The 24972-nt window shown below is 34.4% G+C and overlaps 4 protein-coding genes across 6 annotated transcripts; 3 read left to right on the forward strand and 1 right to left on the reverse strand.

The window, feature by feature from the left end:
- Positions 1-5045: 5045 nt before the first annotated feature.
- Positions 5046-6539, forward strand: LOC18036545 (protein TIFY 10A). Its single transcript, XM_006426642.2, has 2 exons — positions 5046-5488; positions 5616-6539. Exons 1-2 carry the CDS (start codon positions 5398-5400, stop codon positions 6128-6130), a joined length of 606 nt encoding a protein of 201 aa, XP_006426705.1. The 5' UTR covers positions 5046-5397; the 3' UTR covers positions 6131-6539.
- Positions 6540-8676: 2137 nt separating this feature from the next.
- Positions 8677-10018, forward strand: LOC18036546 (protein TIFY 10A). The gene is made up of 3 exons (XM_006426643.2): positions 8677-8945; positions 9067-9457; positions 9579-10018. Exons 1-3 carry the CDS (start codon positions 8759-8761, stop codon positions 9715-9717), a joined length of 717 nt encoding a protein of 238 aa, XP_006426706.1. The 5' UTR covers positions 8677-8758; the 3' UTR covers positions 9718-10018.
- Positions 10019-13841: 3823 nt separating this feature from the next.
- On the forward strand, positions 13842-18833 carry LOC18036549 (oligouridylate-binding protein 1B). Its single transcript, XM_006426645.2, has 12 exons — positions 13842-14074; positions 15266-15327; positions 15680-15782; positions 15912-15988; positions 16068-16129; positions 16231-16318; positions 16452-16527; positions 16614-16644; positions 16851-16970; positions 17230-17315; positions 17654-17836; positions 18073-18833. The coding sequence occupies exons 1-12, from the start codon at positions 13961-13963 to the stop codon at positions 18355-18357; spliced, it is 1287 nt and encodes a 428-aa protein (XP_006426708.1). The 5' UTR covers positions 13842-13960; the 3' UTR covers positions 18358-18833.
- A 611-nt stretch (positions 18834-19444) lies between these two features.
- LOC18036550 (protein FLUORESCENT IN BLUE LIGHT, chloroplastic) lies at positions 19445-22709 on the reverse strand. 3 transcript variants are annotated; one of them, XM_006426647.2, is made up of 5 exons: positions 22555-22709; positions 21681-21862; positions 20952-21117; positions 20098-20418; positions 19445-19828 (listed from the first exon to the last, which is right to left on the reverse strand). In XM_006426647.2, exons 1-5 carry the CDS (start codon positions 22649-22651, stop codon positions 19626-19628), a joined length of 969 nt encoding a protein of 322 aa, XP_006426710.1. In that variant the 5' UTR covers positions 22652-22709; the 3' UTR covers positions 19445-19625. The 3 variants fall into 3 exon arrangements, with proteins under 3 accessions (XP_006426710.1, XP_024035767.1, XP_024035768.1); XM_024179999.1 differs by having other exon boundaries at positions 22422-22641; XM_024180000.1 differs by lacking the exon at positions 22555-22709 and having other exon boundaries at positions 21673-21752.
- Positions 22710-24972: the final 2263 nt, after the last annotated feature.

The raw sequence follows: 24972 nt of genomic DNA on the forward strand, positions 1-24972 counted from the left end.
AATATTTTTTGTTTAATTAAAGTTTAATATTAATTTATAAGTTTTATGATATTTTATATGTGTTTGTCTTTTTACAATTTTAAAGTACTAATTTACTATTCTTATATTAATTTACTTATTTTATCTTTCATTTACTAATATTATGTGTAATTTATATAATTTATATTTATCTTATCATTGATACTGTAATTTTAATCACAGTATCATATAAGTTTCTGTAACGGGATATTTTTCTTTGCTGTGCTAGATTAGGAACATGAATAACCCAAAATAAATAAACCAATTCAACCCTAACCAAATTGCACTTTTGTTTGGATGGTTTTATAAAACTGGGTTAGGATCTTATGGCCCGTCATGAATTTGGGTTGGGTTAACTCACAAAATCCAACTCAACCCATTCCAAAATATATAATATGAGTAGTGCTATTAACACTATTTCATTATCCTCATAACACCCCCTTCCTTGCGTAATTATATTTAAGGAACAGTCAAATTATTTTAATTAAACTCAATTTCTATCTTCTTAAAAAATAATAATAATCTCAATTACTGTTCCTCTCCCTCCAAATCCTTATAACAAACTCACGCATCCGATTGCAAAATATATAGCTTTGACAAAAATTTGGATTAATAGATTTTTATTAGAAAGTATGAAAAAACTAAAATATCTTAATATAAAACAAGATTTACTGTTTTGATATTTTAACCTTTTTGTGTCTTTTATTAAAAACTTTTAATCTTTTTTTGGTAAGTAACATTGTTGACTGTTAGTTTTTTCTGCAAATTATTTTGACACATCAAAATGTCATTTTATTTTCTATTTTTTATACTCGTGACTCTTCATCTACCCAATTATTCTATTAAAGTAGTTTTTAGTTCTTTTTCTTTCCTTACAAATTTCATATTTTAGTATTAAAACAAGAATAATTACATAAGTACAATAGCTATGTTGGAGATGCTCCACTGTGGAACACTATTTTATAATCACACGATCAAGATGATAAATAATTAAAAGAAAAAAAATGTTATAACTTTTATCATATATTTATGAATGAATGTTCTATGGTCAGGGCTGGTTCAACCATATCTATGGGCTTAGGCAAATGATCTTAATTAGTTCTTAAAATTTGAGGCAAAAAGATATATTAGTTATATTACAAAATTTATTTATTTAAAATCAATTCTTCCAACATTTTGAAATGTAAAATTATTAAATAAAATTCTATTCTACTATTACTAATCTATGAACTTTTAATTGAATTATAACGTTTTCACTTACTTTTTCTTCACTCAAATTACATCTTTTTGCTACTCCTTTTTTAGTCTAAACTAATTTTTCTATTCTTCTAATTTTTAAAGTTTTTTGATACATTTTTATTTTAAAATTGATAAAATAGGCGCGCAAAAAAAAGATAAACAAAAGAATATATTAAAAAGAAATAAGAACAAATAAATAATACAACTAAAGAACAATAAAAAGATAAAATCTGGAAATAAATTATAAATTAACTTTATCTTTAATTGTTTGAGGGTTTGAGCAATTATCAATAACCATGGAGAATAGAGAAAACTATTAGATTTTTCTTTTTGTCCAACGCCAAGTAGAGGAAGTAAGTTCTCTCTCTCTCTCTCTCTAAAGCACCAAGAGCATACTATGTCTTGGTTGATGGAGGAAAAAATTTAACGGATAGGTAACACAATGTGGGGCTTTTATGGAGGTTTAAAATGAATATAAATTTTTTAAATTATAACAAATTAATTCTAATAAAAAAATAGAGATTTTGTAGGATTGAAACTATTAATTTAATAGTTTTGTAAGAATAAAAAATGTTAAGCATTATATTAAATAGTTTATTTATGAAAATATAATTACAAAATAATAATAACTTTGAAATTCACATTCCCCTTTTATATGTAAAATAGTAGTTTAATATGAATGTAAGACCTTTATATATAACGGGTTTATTAGGCAACCGCCTAAGTTGACTAGCGTCAAATTGCTCCTATTTATGGTAGAACATCTCCACCGTAGAACACTTATACGGATTAACATATGTAGATAAAACTAATATTAATATATATATATATATATATATATATATCGGACTGTTGATGGAAAAAAAAGGTTGGTGATGAAAAAGTGACATGTGATGGTTTTGTTTTTTTTAGCGTTAGAATCTCATCGGCATCAGTAATTCATGTAGTCGTGTTAAATCTAAAATTAACTAAAACATGTGCTTGAGAATTTATATTCTCTGTGGTAATCTAAAAGTTGCTTAAAATGTACATGAAATTCATATTAAGTTAGTTCCAAGGACTTGGAGCTTTTTTCCAATTTTCAACGTTATTCTGTAAGTTTAACCCTATATTTTCAACGGCAAATCTAATCCAATTTCAACGTTACACTTGATGTAATTAATTCAATTTAATAAATTTCTTCTACTTTCAGTTTTATTAGAAATTGTCGGCAGTTGCCCTTCAAGTGACCTTTATCATATCCATAAAGAAGTTTTCAAAAGTGAATCGATGTTGTGGTCAAAAAAGAAAAAAGAAAAAAAAGAGTGAATCAATGTTAAATGTTGAAAATTCCAAATGCCACATGGTGAAAAATCAAAAGTAAACTGTAGAGGAAGACTACACAAAAAAAAGCCATTAATTGCCTTTTTTTGTTTTTTGGAACACGTTATAAATCGACAAATCAACAATAGAGACAGCTACTAGAAACAAGGAAATTTATGAACAAGACCGAGTCTCTGCTTAGGAATTTTCTCGGCAAATACGTTCGTAGCCAGTGCGTGATGCCTCATTAATGCGCAACAATAGTCAACAAAAACTCGCAACACGAGGTAATTGCCATGTTTTGGGGAGGCAAAATTTTCAATTCAATAATAATAATAATAATATATCACAGAATCAATAACCTAAAACCATTACTTACAATAATTTTTTATTAATATTATACTAGAGACGTTACGAGTCATCACAAAAAAAAAATTGTCACTCTCATGTAGATAAATTAGGCACCTTAATTCTATTTCTTTGATACGAAGCTTAAACGACGCCAACGCAAAGATTTAGGCAATTTTTTTTTTTAAAAAAAAAAAATCGCATCACTATCTTGACCAGCTGGTGCCCAAAATCAGCTTAATCAATTAATGCAATCAATAATGGTGCTACCCTAAATTTAATAATACACATGTGACGAGGGTTCTTTCATTTGACATTTTCGTGAAGGCTTGATTTATTCTCTTTGAATCAAACTCATCAAGTCCTCTCCCACAAGGCTACCCATAAATATATATAACACAAAAATGGGTGCCCACGTTTTATATAAATGGTCGTTTTCTCATCCGCCTGCAAGAAACAAGTAATTTGCACAAGAGTCGGTAAATTAATTTATATATAATAAGTTTAGTTGAAAGCGCACGTAATAAAGTTTTCCTGGTCAAAAAATATCGATAGTTTTTTAAATTTTATTAAGTCTAATATTTTAAGGCTAGAAATGCTTTGCATCAGAACCATTTAGTTATTAATTTGACCCCATATGAAATTGTAGTCTTATTAGTTATTACCAACCCAAAAACTATTTTTTAAATGCCCACATATTTGATAATTCATAGGTATGTTAAGACTCCATGGTAAAATATTTAAATTGAACTCCATTAATAGTCTATGTAAAAGAAAATGGCGTAGTCAGACAAAATTAAGGCTTGTTATTCAAAATATAATCATGTGGTCTCGTCGGTTCTTGGATTTTTGCTCCAATCTAATATTAGGCCAGAAACTTAAGACTCCCAATAATGAATTTTCACATGGTTTTTATGGGAACAAAAATTGGACAATGTCAAGAATTTTCTACAATCTTAGTCAATATCATTGTTAACTTTAATAATTTGACCCATTTTCGTGATGATTTTGGTGGGAGAGCACCAGCGTGGTCTTTTATTTGGTATTTATCTACATCTGAATTGACAATATAGTCTTAACAAGAAGCAAATCATCAATTCAATTGAATCTATAAGCAATTCTCTGTGACTCGGTCCAGATGTCTCCCGAGCAAATAGCCGCGAGATCCTGCCACGTGTTGACTCCTGCAATGATCAGATCGCCACTGATGCCGGTCGAAATTGTTTAACACGTGCTCTTTGGGTTTCGGAAGTCAGGCGAACAACGCGACGCGACGGAGATGTTTCTTTTCTGATTTTAAATTTGTACGCAAGTGGGTCCCGCCCGTGTGTCGGCTCGTAATGAAGGCGGTGACGGTGAGAGAACAGGGAGCTAGACGCACCCACGTTATTATTCGGCCTTTTACCTAACCAACATTACGGCGACGGAGCTCTTAACTCCGTTACTAGTGCCCAAATTACCGAAGTACCCACGCCTGATTCTCGTTGTGACTGACTGTTTCACCTTCAAAATTAGGGTAAACAATTTCAAATAAGAGCATGCTACATCCTTTGAGATATGACTTATCCATTTAAAATGAAAAGTTACTCGTTCTTCTTCAAGATTAATGAAAAGTTTAAAATTTGCGATACTTAAAATGATATCAATTGAGAATAATTTATACTCTCACGGTATGGAGGAAATCACGAGAACTTATATTTTCTACTTATGTTTGAGTCCTCTAATATATTAGTAAACTTGATTTTCAAAGCTTAGATACGGATTTAAACTTTTGTTAAATTTTTACATTAGAATTGCGCTATCGTAATTTTTCCTCAAAGAAAAAGTGGACAGAGTCTAAATTAATTTTTTAATATCTTATTTTTCATACGATTCGAATTTAGATAACTAGTAATTAATTTTTTTTTAAAAAAACTATTGAGTTAGACTCCTAAGAATGTGCCGTCACATAATTAATTAAAAAAATTACGTCTATTTCTAATTATAAATACAAAACATATTTATAATAATATGTATATATATAATACACGAAAAACAGAATCTCTCCCAAATCAAAGACTTGGTCCACAGCGAAAGCGCACAGTATAAGAAATGAGAATTTCAAAGAAAAGCACTCGCCTTCTCTCCCGCATTGACTGCTCCACTCCATCCAACTTTTCTTTGCCTTGCACCGTTGCGTCTCTTCTCTTGTTCTAAATACAAACAATAAAAACGTGATTTAAATAATTATTTTAAAAAAACGCTTACTAAAAAGCAACAAACAAAAAGACAACGAATAGGCAGTCGAGTTGGATAGAACATGCTTTGAAAATAACCCACCACCCTTTATATTCTCCCCTCTCTCTCTCTCTCTCTCCCAAGACCACCACAGATTCATCTCCATACGTATGAAGGCAGAATCAGATTTTTCTTGTGCACTCAAAATTAATCAACAGAAACTTTCTCTGTCTTCTCAGTTCTTACACAGGGCAGAACAAGCAACAGGCCATCATGTCGAGCTCAGGCCAAAAACCCAGCGTTGCTCAGACTTGCAATCTTTTGAGTCAGTACTTTAAGGAAAATGGAAGATTTGCAAATAAAGGTACGAGCTTGTTAATTTAATTTGTCTTTCTTTTTCATGTGGGCTTTTTTGGGTTCCTCAAAGATTCCTTCTTGCAAAAACTTTTGCTGATATAAATATATATTTTTTCTTTTTGATGATAATTCAGGTGTGCAAACACTGAACTTGCTGCCGAACCTGGAAAATTCTGCGGAGATTTCAAGAGTACTGAATGTGAAAGCCAGTGATTTCTTCGCAAATATGCCAACTTTTGCTTCCAACAATTCCGTAAATGAAGCCAGAACGGAGCATGGAAGCTCTCAAATGACGATAATCTATGCCGGGAAAGTGTTCGTCTTCAACGACATTTCTGCGGAGAAGGCAAAAGAAATCATGGCCTTAGCCACAAAAGCATCGAGCTCTAATGCTGTTGTTAACCCGGAATTGAACAACAACTCTCAGACGGTGCCAATAGCAAGAAGAGCTTCACTTCACCGTTTCTTTGAGAAAAGAAAAGACAGGGCTATAGCAAGAGCTCCGTACCAAGTGAATTGTCCTTATTCATCAGTGGCTCCTGCTGCTGCCGCTGCTCCTCCTCCTCCAAAGCCAAAAGATCAAAGCAAGTACTCATGGCTGCACCTTGAAGGCCAATCGTCATCAAAACAGCTTGATCTCAACTTGTAGTGTGATGGGTTCGCCATCTTATTCAACTACTGCCATATATAGGCTTTATTAACTGAAATTTCGACCATATTAATTCTTCTTAGGTCTATTGTGCCTTTGATTATTCATACAGATTTTTGCTGCTATTGTTATTAATATTTTCAAGTAGTTAAGCCATCATGAATGTTTTCTGTAAGTTTCATTCGACTACAGATACTACCTTCGCAAGTAGCCGGAGAATAAAGTAACTCTCTTCAATCAGAATTGAAGTTGAAGAGATTGAAGAGAGAGAGATTCTTGTTGAGTGTTTATGAATTGAAGGGATAGTGGTGTTTGAGAACTTTCATCAACTTGAAGTTCTCCCAGCAATCTCTTTCAATCAACTTACAACAAGATCCAAAATAAATAATGAATCAAGATTTTTTTTTTATTTTTTTATTTGTCAAGAATGTGTGGATACCGGACTACTAATAATAAATTGGACTCGGACATCGACTTAGGAAACCGCGTGGGCTCGTAGTATTGTTGTGTATTTGATTGATTTGAAAATTCGTGTTCACAATAACCAAAACATGTGATGTGTGAAGTGTGAAGTGGTGAACCAACGAAAGGTCTTTGAAGCTTCTGAATTTCAACTCTTTTTAACTTTTTTTATTTAAGATTATTATTACTAAATGAAATATTATATCACAGAAAAGAATCCCACAGTCCATAATAACATTTTCTGACAGAAAAAAAAAAAGAGAAAAAAATCCTGTGTTTAATGGTCGGCATACTTTAATTTGAAGGCTTACCAATTCCCAGTTCTTCATGTGTGGTGTGGTGAGTAATGTTAATTAGTACAGATCATTTTGAGCTAATCATATTTGCTGATATTAAATCATCAAATTCGCAGTTATGCATGGTGCATCCATTCCTCGTTTGGTTCCTTAGCCATGGCCTCCGCCCTCCAGGCCAAAATCTGAAAATTTTGAAAATTTACGAGTTAGCAGGGAAAATATGGGTAATTTTTAAAAACCTCCCGTGAAATTTGGACTTGTTGCAAGTAGATGGCGAGAATCTGTTTATTTGTAAAAAACCCCCTACCGTCAGTTAACTTTAACATTGACCGTTAGTTGACTGTGCAAAGACAATATTACCCTCAACAACAATTTGTAGACGGAAATAACTAAAAAAAAAATTAAAATTATTGGCGCGAAAAGCACAAACCCTATTTTTTTGACAATTTTATCCTTGTCAATTCCAAAAATTTACAATATCATAGGTAAAGATTATAACTATTTCATTTTCAAGTTTTTAATTTTATCTTTTTTGTAGAAACTTTAAGAAAATATCAATAATTTAAAGAGGATTTTTAAAATTTTTAATTTTATCTTTCTTGTAGGAACTTTAAGAAAATATCAATAATTTAAAGAGGGTAAAATAGCCAATAATTTTAATTTTTTTTTAGTTATTTCCGTCTACAAATTATTGTTAAGGGTAATATTGTCTTTGCACAGTCAACTAACGGTCAATGTTAAAATTAACTGACGGTAGAAAATTTTTTATAAATAAATTAATTCTCGCCATCTGCTTGCAACAAGCCCAAACTTCAGGAAGGTTTTTAAAAATTATCCGAAAAAATATCTGATGGGTTTGGGTCCCACCACATGTTTGTGGCTCAGGGGTCATGGCCTCCAGCCCAAAATCCAAAAATTTAAATTATATGAAGTATGTGGGGTTTGGGCGATAAAAATCTTGCCTTTTTGGGGTTCTGAACTACGTGTAGATTTTATTTTTTTTTGCTATTTTCTAAATTTTTACTTAATGACAACTTGATTTCTTCTCCACCATGTGAGTGGGTTCAAACTTAAAATCATTTATAACACCTTATCAAATTTTATCAGTAAGCTAATTGAAAACTTGCATATGGAGTGTTTGCTTGAAAGTAAGAGAAAAGATCACCAAAAGTTTTAATATTTATCTCATTAAACAATTAGAACCCTTCATTTAAAAAAAAAAATTGAACTTCCTAGATCATTACCATATTCTTCAATGTATAATTTTGGACGAAAAATCCTTTCCATATATATATATATATATATCCACTCATGTGATAAAATCAAATAAATTATTTTAATATTCACAGTAATTAAATATGTCAACAAATTAAGAAGTAACATGTGTCTCCAACTTCAAATTTGCAAAGGAAGCAACCAAGGAGCAAACATTACATTTATATAATCCAAAATTCTTTTAGATATTTGATGACACTGAAACATTCAAAGTAGGAAGAGCCAATCACACGATTCACAACTCACAAGTCACAACCATCTCCCTCCCTCAGTCCTAACCTTTCAAATTTCAATGTCCCAAAAAATAATAATAATTCTTCTAATCTTCTCTCTCCACCAACCTTGACTTCTCCATCGCCCACCTTAAAATTAAAAAGCAATTAATTTTTCTTTACTTTGGCCAGTTGCCCGCCCTCTGGCGCCAAATAAAGTTATAGAAACAATTAAAACGTGCTTGAAACTAATATTTTAAAACATTTATTTGTGGATAAAAAGAAAGCAACCAAGCAAAGACAACTCATACCCAGACAAGTTGAAGGAACGTACTTTCTAAGGCCACCACCACACCATTCATTATACATATAAAGCAAAGAGTATGTTTTCTTCTTCACCAAAAGTTGATCCACAGAAAGTTTATTTGTCTTCTCAATTCTTATTCCAAAAGGCTACAAGCATGTCAAGTTCGGGCCAGAAATCATCGAGCGTTGCTCAAACATGCAACCTTTTGAGCCAGTACTTCAAGGAAAATGGAAGATTTGCTTCAAAACCTGCAGCTAATCAAGGTACAAGTTTTTTTTTTTTATTGCATTCACATGGGGGTTTGAGTTGTTTTTGGTTGAGCTTGCATGGAGATTCAGAGATGAAATCTGAGCAAATTTTGTTTTTTTATGATTTATTTTTCAGGTAATGAATCGGATTCAAGGCAGCAAGCAACAACAATGAATTTGTTGCCAAACCTGGAAAATTCTGCTGAGATTTCAAAACAAGATGTAAAAGCCAATGATTTCTTTGCAAACATCCCAAGTTTGGCCGCCTCCAATGTGATGAATGAAGCCATATCGGGGCAAGGAACCTCTCAAATGACGATATTCTACGCTGGAAAAGTGTTTGTTTTCAGCGACTTCCCTGCAGAAAAGGCAAAGGAAATCATGGCCTTAGCCACCAAAGCAGCAAGCTCTAATGTTATTCCAGACTTGAATATGGCTTCCACTTTTCGCAACAACAACAATGATGCAACCCCACTTCAGTTCCCAAGTGCCTCTCTTCAACGTTTCTTTGATAAAAGAAAAGAAAGGTAACAAGTTGTTATCAATCTGTTTTCTATTTCCCCTTTTCGGGTAAAACTTCCTTCTTGTTTATGAAATGAGTAATTTTTTTAATATATATTAATGCTTGCATGGCCTTGTAATTTCCAGGGCTGCAGCAAGAGCACCATACCAAGTAAAGAATCCTTCTTCAATGGCGGCTGCGCCTGCAAAACCAGAAGATCAAGGCAAGTATCCAGGCCTGGAGCTTGAAGGTCAATCTTCAAAACAGCTTGATCTGAACTTATAGTGGAACTGTTCGCCATCCTATTGAACTTATAGATCCATAGGCTTTATACTTGAAATTGAAATCCTTTGTCATGATGTACTTGTTAGATCTTTTCTACTTTTGATTCATACAGATTTTGTAACTACTACTACTAATTTACTATTAATTTTCAAGGAGCATATAGACATCATGTTCTTTTTGATGCAGTTTTGTGAATTATGTTTGTTATTTCCACCAAATTGAGGTTCCTAAAGCAACCTCTTTCAATCTCGTTGTATCATTAACAAGATGGAAGATCAATGTCAAGATCGTCCAAAGCGTATCAATGGTGTGATTTAATTACTTATTATTATTTTGAGAATTTGTTATGCGTGCATAAAAATAATATGGACTGGGGGCATCTGCTCAAAAACCGTGTGGGCTCGGGTTGTTATGTACGTATTTGATTTGAAAAACATTTTACAATAAGCAAATATAAAAGGGTAAAGTCGTTGAACCTTCCGAAATTGAACTCAATTTTTATTAAAAAAGCTTTATATTAAATATTCTCTCGGCAAGAGCATAACTTATATAAGCTCCATTTACTAAAAAAAAAAAAAAAAAAAAAACCAATCTTGTTCAATGGTTTTGAGACTTTAATTTGTTTGCTTGCCAATTTTCAGTTCTTCACGTATTGTAACAATCTCATCTGTCATAAGAAAATACAGGAAGTGATGTTTGTTTAGTATGTAACATTTTGAACTAATGATATTCACTGATATGAAATCAAATATGAAGTCAATGCTTCCATTTCTTTTGTTCGGTTACCCAATTTGTTAGTCTATCTCTGATTAGCCAAACAATTCTAATTTTTGAGCCATAAAACAGGATTTTCAAAATCTAAAGCTACCTTAGCCAGACAATGAGTAACAGCGAGTAATAGCATTACAACCTCTTGCAACGAATTGAATTGAGGACCAATTCTGACCCTTCAAGCTTGTCTGAGTTTCTGTAATTGTCCAAGGGATTTCAGTCTTGCTACCCTTCCTGTCTAAACAGAGATCCACCACTTCTGTTGAGTCTGATTCAATTATCATTGGCACACATTCTGTCTGTTGAGCAGTTTGAATACTAAACATAAAAGCTTCAGTGCCCAGACACGCGACATTTCCCTTGCTAGGAAACTCTCTGAACTGCTGCAGCAACAATCTTGCCACTTTAGTTTCTAATCACTGCCCCCAAACCTGCCTTCTGATCTGAAGTTTTGATAGCAGCATCTACATTCACTTTGTACCAACCGTTTGGAGGTGGAGCCCATGTCTGTTGCCTACCTCTATGATGCCTTTAAATAGCTTGATCAGTTGGAATTTTAATTCTCCTCATAGACTCCGCAATGGCCACTGCTCTAGCAACTAATAATTGGAAATCTTCTTGCTTGCATTCATAGACAAAAGGATTCCTCGAGTGTCAAATGGCCCAACACACTGCAACTATCAGTTCCAAATCTTTCTTGTTTCTCTTCATAGCTAATTCCTGGAGCCAGCAGCTTCACATCATCATCATAAAATCTTGTCAATTTCCAAACCTTTCGAGCAATCTTGCAATCCATCGATCTGCACGATTGGAGAAGAATAGATGCAGCATGGACCTATTCATAATTCCTTCAACTCTCTACAAAAAAGCAAATTGCAACAAGGAATATAAGGTGAAGTTATAGACTGAACTGGTATAGATGCACAAAGTGGATAACTAGTATGATGATGCAGCATAACAGATTTTGTGGGCATAGACGGACCTCATTTGATGATGCCAACCTGATTTTTATGATAAGGCAAAGAGTCACAGAATGTAGTTTGCTAATAATCACTTGTTTCCACAGCATAGGCCTTGGGGCCTTGGCTGATCCTACGCATGCATATATACTACATATCATTACATCATATCAACTGAAAGTAGAATTGGCATTGACCTGTAGATATCACTTCAAGGAGAAAATGCGACATTTCTCTTGGGCTAATTCAGGAGAGCCTGAGCCATGAATAATGTCATTACCTTATCTGGCTAATGTTTTTCTCTAATGCTGGATATATTAAGACGGGAAAAAGGTTCTAGAGGAAATCATGCCATTAACCAGTAGAGTTGCCTATGATTGATATTGATAGGCATTCCAGAAGCAGCCAATCACCAAATCTCACAAGACAGTGGACCTATAAACAACATATAAACCAAGTATGAAGAACATCACAAAATAGGAGCAAAAACAACCAGTGGGGATGCGTCATTATAGCCTCACGGCATCAGTAGACCCAATTAATACATACCAATCAGGAAGAGCATTTCCTGTTTTCAAAACCAGCTGCAATATTTGGCCATTTGCAGCAAACAATGAACTTTGGCATCTAAGATGCTACCTAAACAAGTGCATTCAGAAATCCTTATGATCAGATTCAGAGCTACATAAAAATCTAGGCAACCTGGCAATTAAGCAGCATCATATGCTACTTTCAATGCCCAACATCTATCAAATACAGAACAATGCCTACAACTAGTTAGGTCCAACAACAAGGGTCTTTCAGAAAATTTCAAAAACTGGAATTGCTTATGAAAGCAGCTGATTTTGGATTGCCACAATGGACCAATAATCTGGAGGATGGTAATACCTTAATGTGTACTAATAAATCAAGCATCGGCACCACCTTCAAACCAATGTCTGATTTCGTACCAATTAGTCTAGGTAAACAACTAGTCATCAGGAACATCCAAAGAATGACTGATTAAAGCTACATAGTGCAAAGACAATAATGAGGAGTTCAATTTAATTGACATCAGTCATAAAGAACCTCTTACACATAAAAACTACAGAGGAGTAAAATATATCTTGTCACGTGTCAACCAGAAAGGAGCTCCCTGGAGAGTGATCTGAGTGTGAGGTCGCCGGACTCGAGCCTCACCATTTTGATACCATCAGTATAAATCGATCGGGCTTTACCATAGCTGTTATTTTCTCTTCTCTCACTTCCATTGCTCAAAGACCTACATTGACCTGGACATTTTAAGGCTAGAGGTTAGTACGAAAACATGCCTACCGTTTTCCACATTGATCAAGATTCAGATTACAAATTCAATTCTACACCCATGTTACCCATTGTTACCCTACATATCCTTCCGTTGAAACATAAGAAACATAAAACTTCTCTATGAATATAACTTATCTAAACCATATAGTCCATGAAAAATGGAAAAAACAATGGAACTTCAATTTCTGCAGCTCCATCTAACACAACTAATACTGCCGAGAGAGCAATTTATCAATTCTACTTCTAAACACTACATAAACAGAAAAAACAAAAAAGGTATTAGAATGACAAATTTGACCACGTTTCATTCTGTTATACCCGTATGATAAGAAATTTTAAGCTTCAAATATAATCATTTTCTCTCTTGCTTTACTGCATATTCTCACCAGCCAAACAATACCCTTTTTGCTTTCCTAACATATTTTTTACAATCGAACACGCTGACAATGAAGAGTCAATCCACCAAATTACACTCCGCAAATTATTATTTTTATATATGAAAATCAATACGAATGAAGAAATGAATATAAAAAACGTGCACCTTGAAAGTTCTCTTAAATGCAGAGAATTCACTGCATGGAAGAGAGTTATACTGCATTGAAGGACAAAATGAAAAATGAACGATTCATTCATTCTGTCAAGAGTTGGATATTGGAAACTCGAAGCTGGCTACACACAGCGTTTTGAAACGTGGGTGCAGTTGTTTGATACTTTTGAAAGACTATTATTGCCTCTTGGTATTGGAACAAAGATCGTGTAGTTCGATGATATTTATCTTCTTTCGCGAAAAACAGATGACATTTCTTAGAAGCATTGAAATAAACAATGACATGTCGTTTTATACATAAAAGTGCAGAAGAGGTTTGTCGGAGACTCGTAGAATTTCACTTTATGGGAAAGACAAAATGGTTTCACCCTTTCCTATGAACGACCAATCGACGACTCGTGCACCAACAATATTCTGACGTGGCTTTTTCTTGTTGGCTAGTACTACCTCCAATTACACAGGCTCCGTAACTTTATCATCTCAGTGTCAACAAAAAAATCATTATATAAATAATCTCCCTGTATCCATTCATTTCCCGTTTGTCCCTCTCTCACCTTTTTTTTTTTTGGTTTTTTTTTTCTTTTCCTCATTTTCTCGAGAAACCCTAACGAAATTTTCTCGGGAACCAAACATTTTACACCTTCTCGGATTCTGAAGGAAAATGCAGCACCAGAGGCTGAAGCAGCAGCAGCAGCAGCAACAACAAGCACTGATGCAGCAAGCGCTTCTCCAACAACAGTCTCTCTATCATCCCGGCCTCTTAGCCGCTCCTCAGGTCCAATTTCTCGTCTCTTCAATTTTTCGTTCGCGCGTTGTTTCTCGTCGCTTCTGTGAATAAACGATGCCGTGATTTCGATTGTGTTTTCACGATTTCAAGCTTTGATTTGTTCGCGTTATTTAGGGTTAGCTTATGTGATTTCGATGTTCTTATTTGTTTTGATTTTGAATTTTCTAGCTTTCCTAGAGTTAGGTTTTGATGATTCTTGTTTTGTAAAGGTTGTTCAAATTTCTGGGTTTTTGTAATCTATGTACCACAAAGCATATTTATGAATCAAAATAATGTTTTAATTTTTCTTTTTGCGAATTGGACTAGAAATATGGAACATGTTTGGGTTGTTGATGGTGGATTATTCTCCACTTTGTTGTTATTCTTTTTTCAGTTACTTGTTTTATTAGGAAGTTCTAGCTAGTGCTTGGTGAAGTGGAACTTAGCCTGCTCGTTGATTGTCAATTGTGTTCCTCCATGATTTATTGCTTTTCAAGCAACTTAATCTGTTAATTTAATGAGTATTGAAAGATATTGATTATGTGTGTGAGTGTGTATGTGTGGGCGTGTGCATATGTCTATCTTTGTTTATAAAAGTTTGTAAGGGTGCATTTTCGTTCATTTGATCAAATATGGAAAATTTGAAATTAGTTCTTGTTTTGAAGTTTTCAAATAATATTCTTGTGAGATTGCCCAGAATTGTGTCCTTCAGTGGCTTGTTTTAACTCTGTGGGTCATGTTTTCTGTTAGCAATATTGGTTGATTAATTTTGGCACATAAAGAAATATAGGTGCCTGTATTGAATTATCATGAATTAAAAGAAAAAGAAAAATGGACTAAATTGTATTGTATCTATTTTTGAAACTTTTCTAGTTTATTCAGAATGCTATGAATAAAATTCCATAAGACAAGATGAATATTTAGGCAGAAATGGCAAGTGGTAGTGGTTGATAATGCGAGAAATCACATTGAGTGTGGTACCCTTCGCTTGACTTGGGTCTGAGTTTTCCTAAGTGTTGTCTTCTTGTTTGTCTGTACGAGGTCGAGTTATAAGTACCTTCTGATACTTTTTTTTTTTGGGCGGGAGGGCTTTAAGCGTCGGAGTACTCTACATACTGAAATTTTAGGAAGGATTCTTCTCTATTTAGCCTTTTCTTTTTCCTTTTATTTTCTTTTCGTTTTCACTTTTTTATTTTGCAGATTGAACCAATCCCAAGTGGAAATCTGCCTCCTGGTTTTGATCCAAGTACTTGCCGCAGTGTGTGAGTGTTTGCCTAGACATTTTTCTTCTTATTTTTGTTTCTCTTGTTTTTTTCTCTTTTTTTCATTTTTTTTGGTTTGTTGTTTTGTGCTTGCTTATGCAACTTTCACCCTTATCGTTGTTTCCATTGATTTGTGTGTGTGTTTATTTTTCCTTCTTTTTTTAATCTTTTAAATCTTATGAAAAGCATTTAAAAATGCTGATTGTATTGAGTTTAGAAATCGCTAGTTTTTCTTTTTTGTGATGTCTACTTTCTCACCTTGCCATTTTTAACAACTGAGGGTGTTACATATAGTTATACTTTTTGTTTTGATTCTAAAACATCTTGTTTCTAAATTTTTTGTAAAATTCAGGTATGTTGGAAACATACATACACAGGTGACAGAACCTCTTCTCCAGGAGGTCTTTTCAAGTACTGGTCCAGTGGAAGGCTGCAAGCTTATTAGGAAGGACAAGGTAAAGTCTTTTAATTCTATCTAGCATTGCCATTGAGATTTGTGTAGTTCTGTCTTTTGCAATTTGTTTCCCTTTATTTTCTGTATTACTGTCATATCTCTGACATATCGGTTTTATTTGTTTATGCAGTCATCATACGGATTTATTCACTATTTTGATCGCAGATCGGCTGCTATGGCTATACTTTCTCTTAATGGAAGGCATCTGTAAGTAGAATTCTGATTGAGACAATGATCTTTTGTTTTCCTTTGTGCACACTTTTATATAATCTTATCCAATTTGCAGATTTGGGCAGCCTATCAAAGTTAATTGGGCATATGCCAGTGGTCAGAGGGAAGATACATCAGGTTGGTTTGTGTTTGTGTTTTTGATGCCATATCTGAAATTTATAGTGTGCTGGAAATTATCAGATTGGATTGTGTATGATACCATGATTAATGACATGCAGGTCATTTTAACATTTTTGTTGGTGATCTGAGCCCAGAAGTTACTGATGCTACGTTGTTTGCGTGCTTTTCTGTTTATCCCAGTTGTTCGTAAGCTTCTTCCCATTCATTTTGTTTATATTTATGCGTTGATGACCATTTCTTTGTATGTGTTTATAATTGAAAACCTTGATTAGTATTGCTTCTTAGCAGTCTATAAATACTTTTCTTTGGATGGTTTCAGGGATGCAAGAGTTATGTGGGATCAGAAGACTGGGCGTTCTAGAGGCTTTGGCTTTGTTTCTTTCCGGAACCAGCAGGTTTATCATTGTCTTACTACCTGCAAATCTTTTTTCTTTTAACATTGTTTATTATTATTATAGTGATATTTTCTCCCCTTCTGTAGGATGCGCAAAGTGCGATAAACGACCTAACTGGTAAGAATGGTGCACTTTGCTCTGTATTCGCTTTTCCTCACTATGTTAAGCCTATTTTTGACTTTTATTTTGTTCTGAGACGTCTGATTGATTTTCATTGTCGTAATCTTGGAAGTGTGGGAGCACATAGTGGTTTAATTCATCAGGATTCTTCTGTTATATTATATTCTACTGCTTACTAGTAATTTGAATTTATTTATCTTCAGGAAAGTGGCTAGGCAGTAGACAGATACGTTGTAACTGGGCAACAAAAGGTGCTGGAAACAATGAGGACAAACAGAGCTCTGATGCTAAAAGTGTGGTAGAACTAACAAATGGCTCTTCAGGTGTGTCAATTGAAGTGGATTGCTTTTAGCTTGTGTAGTCGTACCTTGTTTTGAATGATAAAGATCGTTGTTTTTGTGTGGCTATTCTACGTTATTATATATTTGTGCCCTGTCCTGTTTCCTGGAGGGTAAAGGGAAAGGAAGAGAGATTGGTGTGCCAGGCCTATAATTTTCATGATGCTTCTGTCTTTTTGATGAGTGGATGAAGCTTTTTGAGCTTGAAAAATAAATTGACATTTGCTACTTTGCTTGTGAGCAGAAGATGGTAAAGAGACCACAAATACTGAGGCCCCTGAGAACAATCCCCAATATACTACAGTTTATGTGGGCAATCTGGCTCCGGAGGCAAGTGACCATACTCCTCACCCGCTGGCTTTTTATTTTTTATTATTTATTATTTTTTGTGTTATGCACGTGTACAAAAGGGGTATGTGTACTTGCGTATGGACGTAAGGATGTTTGTGAATTTGTACCCGTATATGCTGTGAAATAGATACTAGAAACTATTCAAGTTGAGGCATTAAGGAAAGGCAGAGAGTTGGACTTTCCTGCTTCCCTATGTAAACCTTCTCAAGTAGTCTTAAACTTTTCTTTGAGAATGGGTAAAATGATTTTGCTGTTTTGCCGAACTCTTTGTAATAATCATGGAAATTTATAGGATGTTGCTGTATGTTTATTTGCAGGTCACTCAGCTCGATCTCCATCGCCACTTCCATTCTCTTGGTGCTGGAGTGATTGAAGAGGTCCGAGTCCAGCGAGATAAAGGCTTTGGTTTTGTTAGATACAGTACTCATGCTGAGGCAGCTCTGGCTATTCAGATGGGCAATACCACCCAGTCATCATATCTCTTTGGCAAGCAGATGAAGGTGTGAATCTATGCTTCTTTTAAGCAATTTATGCAACTGTAACAAAAGAATGCTAAAATTTGTTGGAACTCTCTGGTGAGAAAGATTACAAGTAGTTTGCATGTGTATATTTTTCTCAGCATGATGCGATGTGTGGTACTCTATGTGACTCGTAGGTAATTATATTATGTACCTTTTATTTTTTATTTACATGAATCCAAAGTTGACTGCTTAAACTTTTCTGATTTTTTGTGAAGTGTTCTTGGGGCAGCAAGCCCACCCCGCCAGGGACAAGTTCAAATCCACTTCCCCCACCTGCAGCTGCACCTATACCGGGCCTTTCAGCTGCTGACCTTTTAGCCTATGAGCGACAAATAGCAATGAGCAAGATGGGTGGTGTCCATGCGCTGATGCACCCACAGGCACAACACCCACTTAAGCAGGCAGCAATGGGAGTGGGTTCTGCTGGAGCAAGCCAGGCAATATACGATGGTGGGTTTCAGAACGTTGCTGCTGCCCAACAGCTCATGTACTATCAGTGATAATTGGAGTTTATGTGGTAATATACCTATTTCCTGCCTTTGCAGGTTTTATTTGAGTTCCAAATCTCTAGGAAGCTATGTATGTTTTTTCCTTCCCGCTTTTTTTTTTTTTGCCCTTTATTCTTATTGGGTGGTGAGGTTGTTACCCACTTTTCTATACCATATGCTTTGCCAGTTGTATGGAGTTAAGGTATCATGTATGTTTTCTTGTTGTCTGCCATGGAGCAGATGGGTGATTATGACTATCAGAGCAAACTGGGTTTAGTATTGACGGTAGCTTGTCTTAAAGGTTTGAGTATTTTGACAGTTGTAATGTGAGTATTTTATCAAGATTTATATCGGGTTATGTATTTATTGGGGTTGTTGAATGTACCCCCCCTCTTCCTGTTTTTTATGCCACCTCATCCCGTTTATTGATATCTAGCGATCGGATTAAGGCACACAAAATAATACAAGTGATTTTCTTGTCTTCAGCACTTTGGACAATGAGTTAAACCAATGTTGATTTTCTGCAGTTTATTAAAAATTGTTTGGGGCGCTTCGTGTAAGCGATTTCTCATAGCCTATTGCTCTCCTGATAGCGTTGAATTATGAATTGGAAATTAAGTTTGGGGCGCTTTTGTGGTAATGTATAATAATGGAGGTGGTTTGCATTGTTATTTGAACATCCAGATAAAATATCGTGTGTTGGTGTCAGTTAATGGATAATGATCGCAGAACCTGGTTAAACTATTTGGTTTTTGAACTACCTAAATCTGCATTCCAGAGCAAGTAGTAAAATATTTGTCTCTGCGGAAATGAGAAGCGGGCTGGAAGTTCACTTTCATTTTTTTAAAGGCTGCGAGATCATGCTCTGATTCATGATATCTATTTATTGGATCCCTCTAAGTTACATGCATGTACCTTACAACCCTCTCACATGAATAGTATTCATGTGAGAGGACTATTCATGTGAGAGGGTTGTAAGGTACATGCATGTAACTTAGCATCACCCCTATTTTGAAAACAACTTTATCATCTCGAAGTAAGAGAAGAAGCTAAAGGCAAGTCCAATCTACCAAGATATAGATATAATAGCATGGAGAAAATGGACGCAAACAAGACTCATCCAAATGGATACTGCACATTGGTAATTTTTAACATAGGAAAAAAAAAAAAAAACACAAGCGAAATGAACAAGCGTGCAGTCTACTACCTCTACAAGTACTCCAGCCGCGCTATCTTACTGATGCAGAGAAGACCACCTGAATTCTGGCCCTGGGAATGGATCAGTCAGATTCCAATCTAGAAATATACTTGTCATAGAATCTGGCCGCCCGTTCAAGATCTCCAAGCTCAGTATAACAATCTGCAATTGCACCATAAGCTTCAGTGCTTCCAGAGTACTCTCCTTCTCGCTCCGAGATTTGCAGAACCATAGAGTGGTATTTAATGGCCTCCCGGTACTTGCCCTGCCTTTGCAGTGAGGCTCCTAAACAAAGGAAAATGAAATCAGGAAGAATTTGAATTAAATGTGCGGAGTTCTTGAGTAAGACTGCTAGAAGAACAGGGGCAAGTACATTCCACATGGATTATATATATAGCATTAACAAAAACAACCTAATGGACAGCCAACTAATCATCATCACAGTGGAGGACATAACCTTTCTTTTTGTTTTGTTGTTTGGTTTTGTGTAAAGCCACAATCATTATTTAATACATCAATGTAAGGCAATGATTGACAAATGGATAGAAACAAACCTAAACCTCTTGCAGCCTTCTTCTCCTCAATAGGATCCTTTACATTTTGAGCAAGCTCAAGAGCTGCTTTAAACTCTGTAAATGCCTTTTCTAAATCTTGATTCCTCAAGAAATTCTTCCCAGTTTTCAATCGAGAAAGCAGCTCTTCTTTCTTCGGATCAACAATCACTTCATCCTCTGGTATTCTACTACCAACAGGAGCATAACTCAAGCTCGGGGCATATGACTCAATTTTAGCTTGCCTTCTAAGAGCTGCATTGATCTGGCGCAGCTGTTCATTCACTCGCTGTAATTCGCCTCTCCTTTGTCGTGCAAGCAACCCTGTAAAACAAACGCTCATTAACACAGTGAAAATGAACTGTACTCTAAATCTACACTTAACATGGTTATGAGTGAACATCTTAAAAAGTAGAGATATAAAAGGAATCAACAAAATAAGGGATATCAGATTAATTGAAATGAAGGCTTCTTTCTCCTGGGTTACACATCCACTTCAAACTAGAATTTCTATCATGGGTTAAGAAAGAGAAAATTTGACACTGCGCATGCAATACACAATTATGACTTTGGCATTGCAACATGCTGCCCCATAATTTGTGCCCCCAGATATACTTTTGCATGTGACTGTGTGAGTGACAAACTGGTGGCGTTGTACATCAATATTCGCTCATCTTCTTCCCCCTTTTAAGGTACTTAAAAATTGATAAAATGCATTTAACTATTATGCACATCAAGTAACTTGAGTACTTGACACTCGACTGTTAGCAGTAAAGATCGAGCAAGTTCGTGTAAAAAGCTTTCAAATGTTAGCAAAAAACACTTGGAAGTAACTATAGGGGTTCATAATACATTACCTCCAACAGTGGCCCCTATAAGGGCCACAAATAGCAGTAGAGGCATGTTGAAAAATGAGTTATCAGCCTCACATGTTTCAGCTAAAGCCTTAAAAGGTGTAGTCAGCATTAGGGTGTTTACCACAAGAAATGTCGTTGTTGTTGATCTCAATTGCACTTTTCCTTGCTGCAAGCAATAATCAGATCAATCAGATGGCAAGTTGCAGTAAAAATGAGATCAAAACAATCTTACAGTGCAGGAGCCAAAGAATCTTGTAGCCCAGACTATAAGAATTCCACTAGAAGTTCAGAAATGGAACAATTATTTTCTTTTACATCCCTTCCCCTGCTCATACATGTAGCCATGCCGGTGTAGTTTAGAATTCAACAAAAAATCACTACATAGAATGCATCTAAGGCAGGGATAAGAGACATAACGATCCAGTCATAGATTTATAGACATACAATATCCTGCCCAATGGAGGCTTTGAAGCAACAAATAGAGATTCGAACCAAAAGGTTCCACATTCTAGATAATGAATAGTTTCCAAACTTAAGTGAGCAGCAGCATTTGAAGAATTGTTAATTAGCTATCCCGAAGATTTTACAATAACAATTTTTTTAATTTTATTTATTTTGTTTTCTAAATCAGTTTGACCATTTGAGCAGACAATCAGACAAGAAGAAAGTAAATGTTGAAGAAACAAAACAATTACTTTGAAGCTTACCCTGGGGAACTCACCATCCTACCTGATGTGCTGGTAATCCTTCCAATAGAATGTCACAAAGTTGTTGCATTTTGCCGATGCCTCGACTTCCTTCTGACTTGAGGCACCTACCGAACCTCAGATGTCTGGCTCTGCTGCTACTAGAAGCATTTGTAAAAGATGATGCAAACTTTTCCAATTTATGAAGAAGAGAAGCCAACTTCCCTGGTTCAGTAAAAGAACTCGCTTCAATTAGAGTCAGTTAAAATGCAACAAGATGGCGAACAAATTTATCCAAAATTTTCCCTCCCTGAGTACTCTTTATCTATTTTATGAACCCATACTAAGAAATCCTAATATATGAACAACTACTCAATGATCTCGCATTTGATTATTCTCACTTATGTGGTTTTGTTCTAATCTTAGTTTTGAGGTTCCCACACAAAGTTCTTGAAATATCATGAAATCACAATGGTTACCTGTAGTATCAATTTTTTTTTTTCAACATATCTTCAGATAAAAAGGGGGTGGAGGAAAATCACATTTAGAAAACCTCCTTTATTGCTACAACTAAACCAAAGTTTCAATTTTAGCCATGGCCTTTTACGATATAGGCAAAAACAACACATTTTGCACATTAAATATTATAAACTGAACTGAAGTAACAACAGCACTATCTAATCTGTATCCTAGCAGCAAAAACATATAACGTTTTAGAAAATTACTCAGAAAGTATTAACTTTTATTTCCCATTAAAAGAAAATTACTGAAAAGAAGCACGTACATTATGAACAATTTGAGTTAACAAATAAAAGTTGGGAGCCTTAAGGAACTATCGAGCTAAAATTACAAGACAAAAGGCGCATAACTTTCGAGTATTGAGAGAACAAAGCTTGTAAATGTACAAGGGTTCTAACCGCTGACGTGGGTTTTGTCGGAGAAATGATCGGGCGGTGGAGATCGCACGGAACTTGGGCGGGTGAGGATGGACGAACAACGTAGCATCACGGCCATTGGTTTGCTGGATAAAACGTTACTATGGGCTTTTGGTCTGGATTTTTAATATGGACAACGTTTATATTTTATTACGCCTCGATTTCTAATAAATTACATTCATGCCATTTTTCTTTTTTCTTTTTTTACACACTCTTCTCTCTCTCTCTCTCAAGTTTCGACTTCAGTACTAATACTATTATACTAATACTTAAACGGCGTCGTAAAGTTACTTAAACGACGTCGTAAAGTTTCAGCAGCCGTTCAGAAGTTTGCTTTTAGGGGGTTATTATTATGAGTAATAATACAGTTATAAATTCTTGTACAAATTTATTTTGTACAAACTGATGTGGCATGATAAGATTGGTTGAATGAAAATATAAAATAATAAAAACAAATCATGTGGGCAAAGTGATATTTAATTCAACCAATCTTATCATGCCACATCAATTTGTACAAAATAAATTTGTACAAGAGTTTGTGGTTATATCATTACTCTATTATTATTGTTAGGGTATATTTACTCGAACCTCTAGAATTAACAACACTCTTACGAGCATGTATTAAGCATGTGAAATATCATAATACAATAAACACACAGACAGCAATTTATTATTTATATAACATGTACATAGCATATTGTATACACTTAACATGATATATAAAATAAAAAAAAAACAATTACAAGTGTCACGAATGTAATTAAGCAAATATACATGTGATGTAGGCAATAATTAAAAGATAAAAGAGAAAAATTAGGGGGAAAAAATAAATAAATAAATCAGGCATCAGTAACTCCACGTCCTAACCACCGCATACAGTTCGCCACCCACCATTGTTGATTTCACAGCATCAGATATTAAAGTGATTATCTTCGTATAACAAATTTACTGCAGCCAAGCATCTGTTGCTACGAATGAAGATATTATTCAACAAGACCTCCATGTACAAACAAGAAAATGTTACTGCTGTGCTGGGTAGATTAACAATCGCATTGTACGAATTAACTCGGTAGCATATAGGGATGGCAAGGCCAGGGATTGTCATCCCCGAGCTTGGCATGAAAAATAAATCGAAAAAAATGTGTAAAGTTTAATCCCAACCTAATTGATTTTAGGGGACATAATAAAAACATGTTTAATTCTAATTTAATTGATTTCAATAGATATATACACACGCACAAAAAAAAAAAAAAATTCATAGTTTAAATAAGATATACCCACAGGTAATAACAATGGGTTGAGAATTGTCATTCTCAAGCTTAGACTAAAGATTAACTGAAAAAGAAAGAGATCGATTTTTATCTTATTAATTTTTTAGGATAGGCTCGAATCACTCTAGCCTTGATCCTTTTAGAAATTAAATGACCTTTATTGCTGCATTGTCGGATTAAGCTTAATATTCATTAATATAATCAATAGATTAATTGTTACACCTAGAAGAATGTTTATTGAGATTTTAGACACTTATTTTCAAGTTATATTAGTTATAGGGTCATTCTATGATACCGTGATTAAAGTTACGGCATTAATATCGTAATTAAATATAATTTATGTAAATAAAATATAAAACTTGTAAATTTAACGATTTGATTTGAGTACTCTTAAGCTTTTAACGATCTTTTTTTTTCATGTGTTATGTAGTAATAGTTTATGGATATGATTTAATTTTTTTATATTTTAAATTTATTAACCGCATGAATTTTTGTTTGACAGAAGTTCCGATCAAGAGATGATCTAATATTTTATTATTAAGTATCGACAAGCTGGTTGAACTTGAAGGTGATTATCTTGGTTAAATTTTATAACTAATTTTTCGTTGGGTGACATGATTCTTATACACCCATTAGGTGATTTTATATTTCATTCATCATTAGTTTAAGAAAACAGATTGTTTAAAATAAAAATAAAAAGACGTACATGAATATGCTAGATTAGGTCAATTATGGCACCCATATTAAGATCAACAATAAAGATTTTAGGTTAGTAAGACTAGGGAAAGGTCTCAATTAACTAAATAGATCGAAATTGAAAATGTGAAGCAGTATATGAAGAGCAAAATTATAACAGTAAAAATAATTAATAATTGGGATGGAATTATAGAAATAGGGGGGGGGGGGGGGAAATTCCCCCATCCGGATTAAACACAACAGGGACCTGTGTAACAACAAAATAATACTTGTGTTCTTCAGCATATTCTATAGCATATAAAACTTGTATTGGTCCTTTGAAGATGCTAAAATTACAAAATTTAAGCAATTTTCTTAAATTATAATTTGCGGCATTGTGATTACAAATATTAAAAAAGTAAAAACAAGAGACCATTTCATTACGAATGTTGGC

The sequence above is a fragment of the Citrus clementina genome, unplaced genomic scaffold (genome assembly GCF_000493195.1).
Source record: "Citrus clementina cultivar Clemenules unplaced genomic scaffold, Citrus_clementina_v1.0 scaffold_7, whole genome shotgun sequence".
NCBI classification, from domain to species: domain Eukaryota; kingdom Viridiplantae; phylum Streptophyta; class Magnoliopsida; order Sapindales; family Rutaceae; genus Citrus; species Citrus x clementina.

Coding starts and splice junctions, on each gene's coding strand:
- LOC18036545 (XM_006426642.2), top strand. CDS start 5,398: ATGTCGAGCTCAGGCCAAAAACCCAGCGTTGCTCAGACTTGCAATCTT. Junction 5,489..5,615: donor TGGAAGATTTGCAAATAAAG/GTACGAGCTTGT, acceptor ATGATAATTCAG/GTGTGCAAACACTGAACTTG.
- LOC18036546 (XM_006426643.2), top strand. CDS start 8,759: ATGTTTTCTTCTTCACCAAAAGTTGATCCACAGAAAGTTTATTTGTCT. Junction 8,946..9,066: donor AAAACCTGCAGCTAATCAAG/GTACAAGTTTTT, acceptor TTTATTTTTCAG/GTAATGAATCGGATTCAAGG. Junction 9,458..9,578: donor TTTGATAAAAGAAAAGAAAG/GTAACAAGTTGT, acceptor TGTAATTTCCAG/GGCTGCAGCAAGAGCACCAT.
- LOC18036549 (XM_006426645.2), top strand. CDS start 13,961: ATGCAGCACCAGAGGCTGAAGCAGCAGCAGCAGCAGCAACAACAAGCA. Junction 15,989..16,067: donor TCTCTTAATGGAAGGCATCT/GTAAGTAGAATT, acceptor TCCAATTTGCAG/ATTTGGGCAGCCTATCAAAG. Junction 16,528..16,613: donor TTTCTTTCCGGAACCAGCAG/GTTTATCATTGT, acceptor CCCCTTCTGTAG/GATGCGCAAAGTGCGATAAA.
- LOC18036550 (XM_006426647.2), bottom strand. CDS start 22,651: ATGGCCGTGATGCTACGTTGTTCGTCCATCCTCACCCGCCCAAGTTCC. Junction 21,118..21,680: donor AAGGATTACCAGCACATCAG/GTAGGATGGTGA, acceptor TATTGCTTGCAG/CAAGGAAAAGTGCAATTGAG. Junction 19,829..20,097: donor GAAGGCTGCAAGAGGTTTAG/GTTTGTTTCTAT, acceptor TCCTTTGTTTAG/GAGCCTCACTGCAAAGGCAG.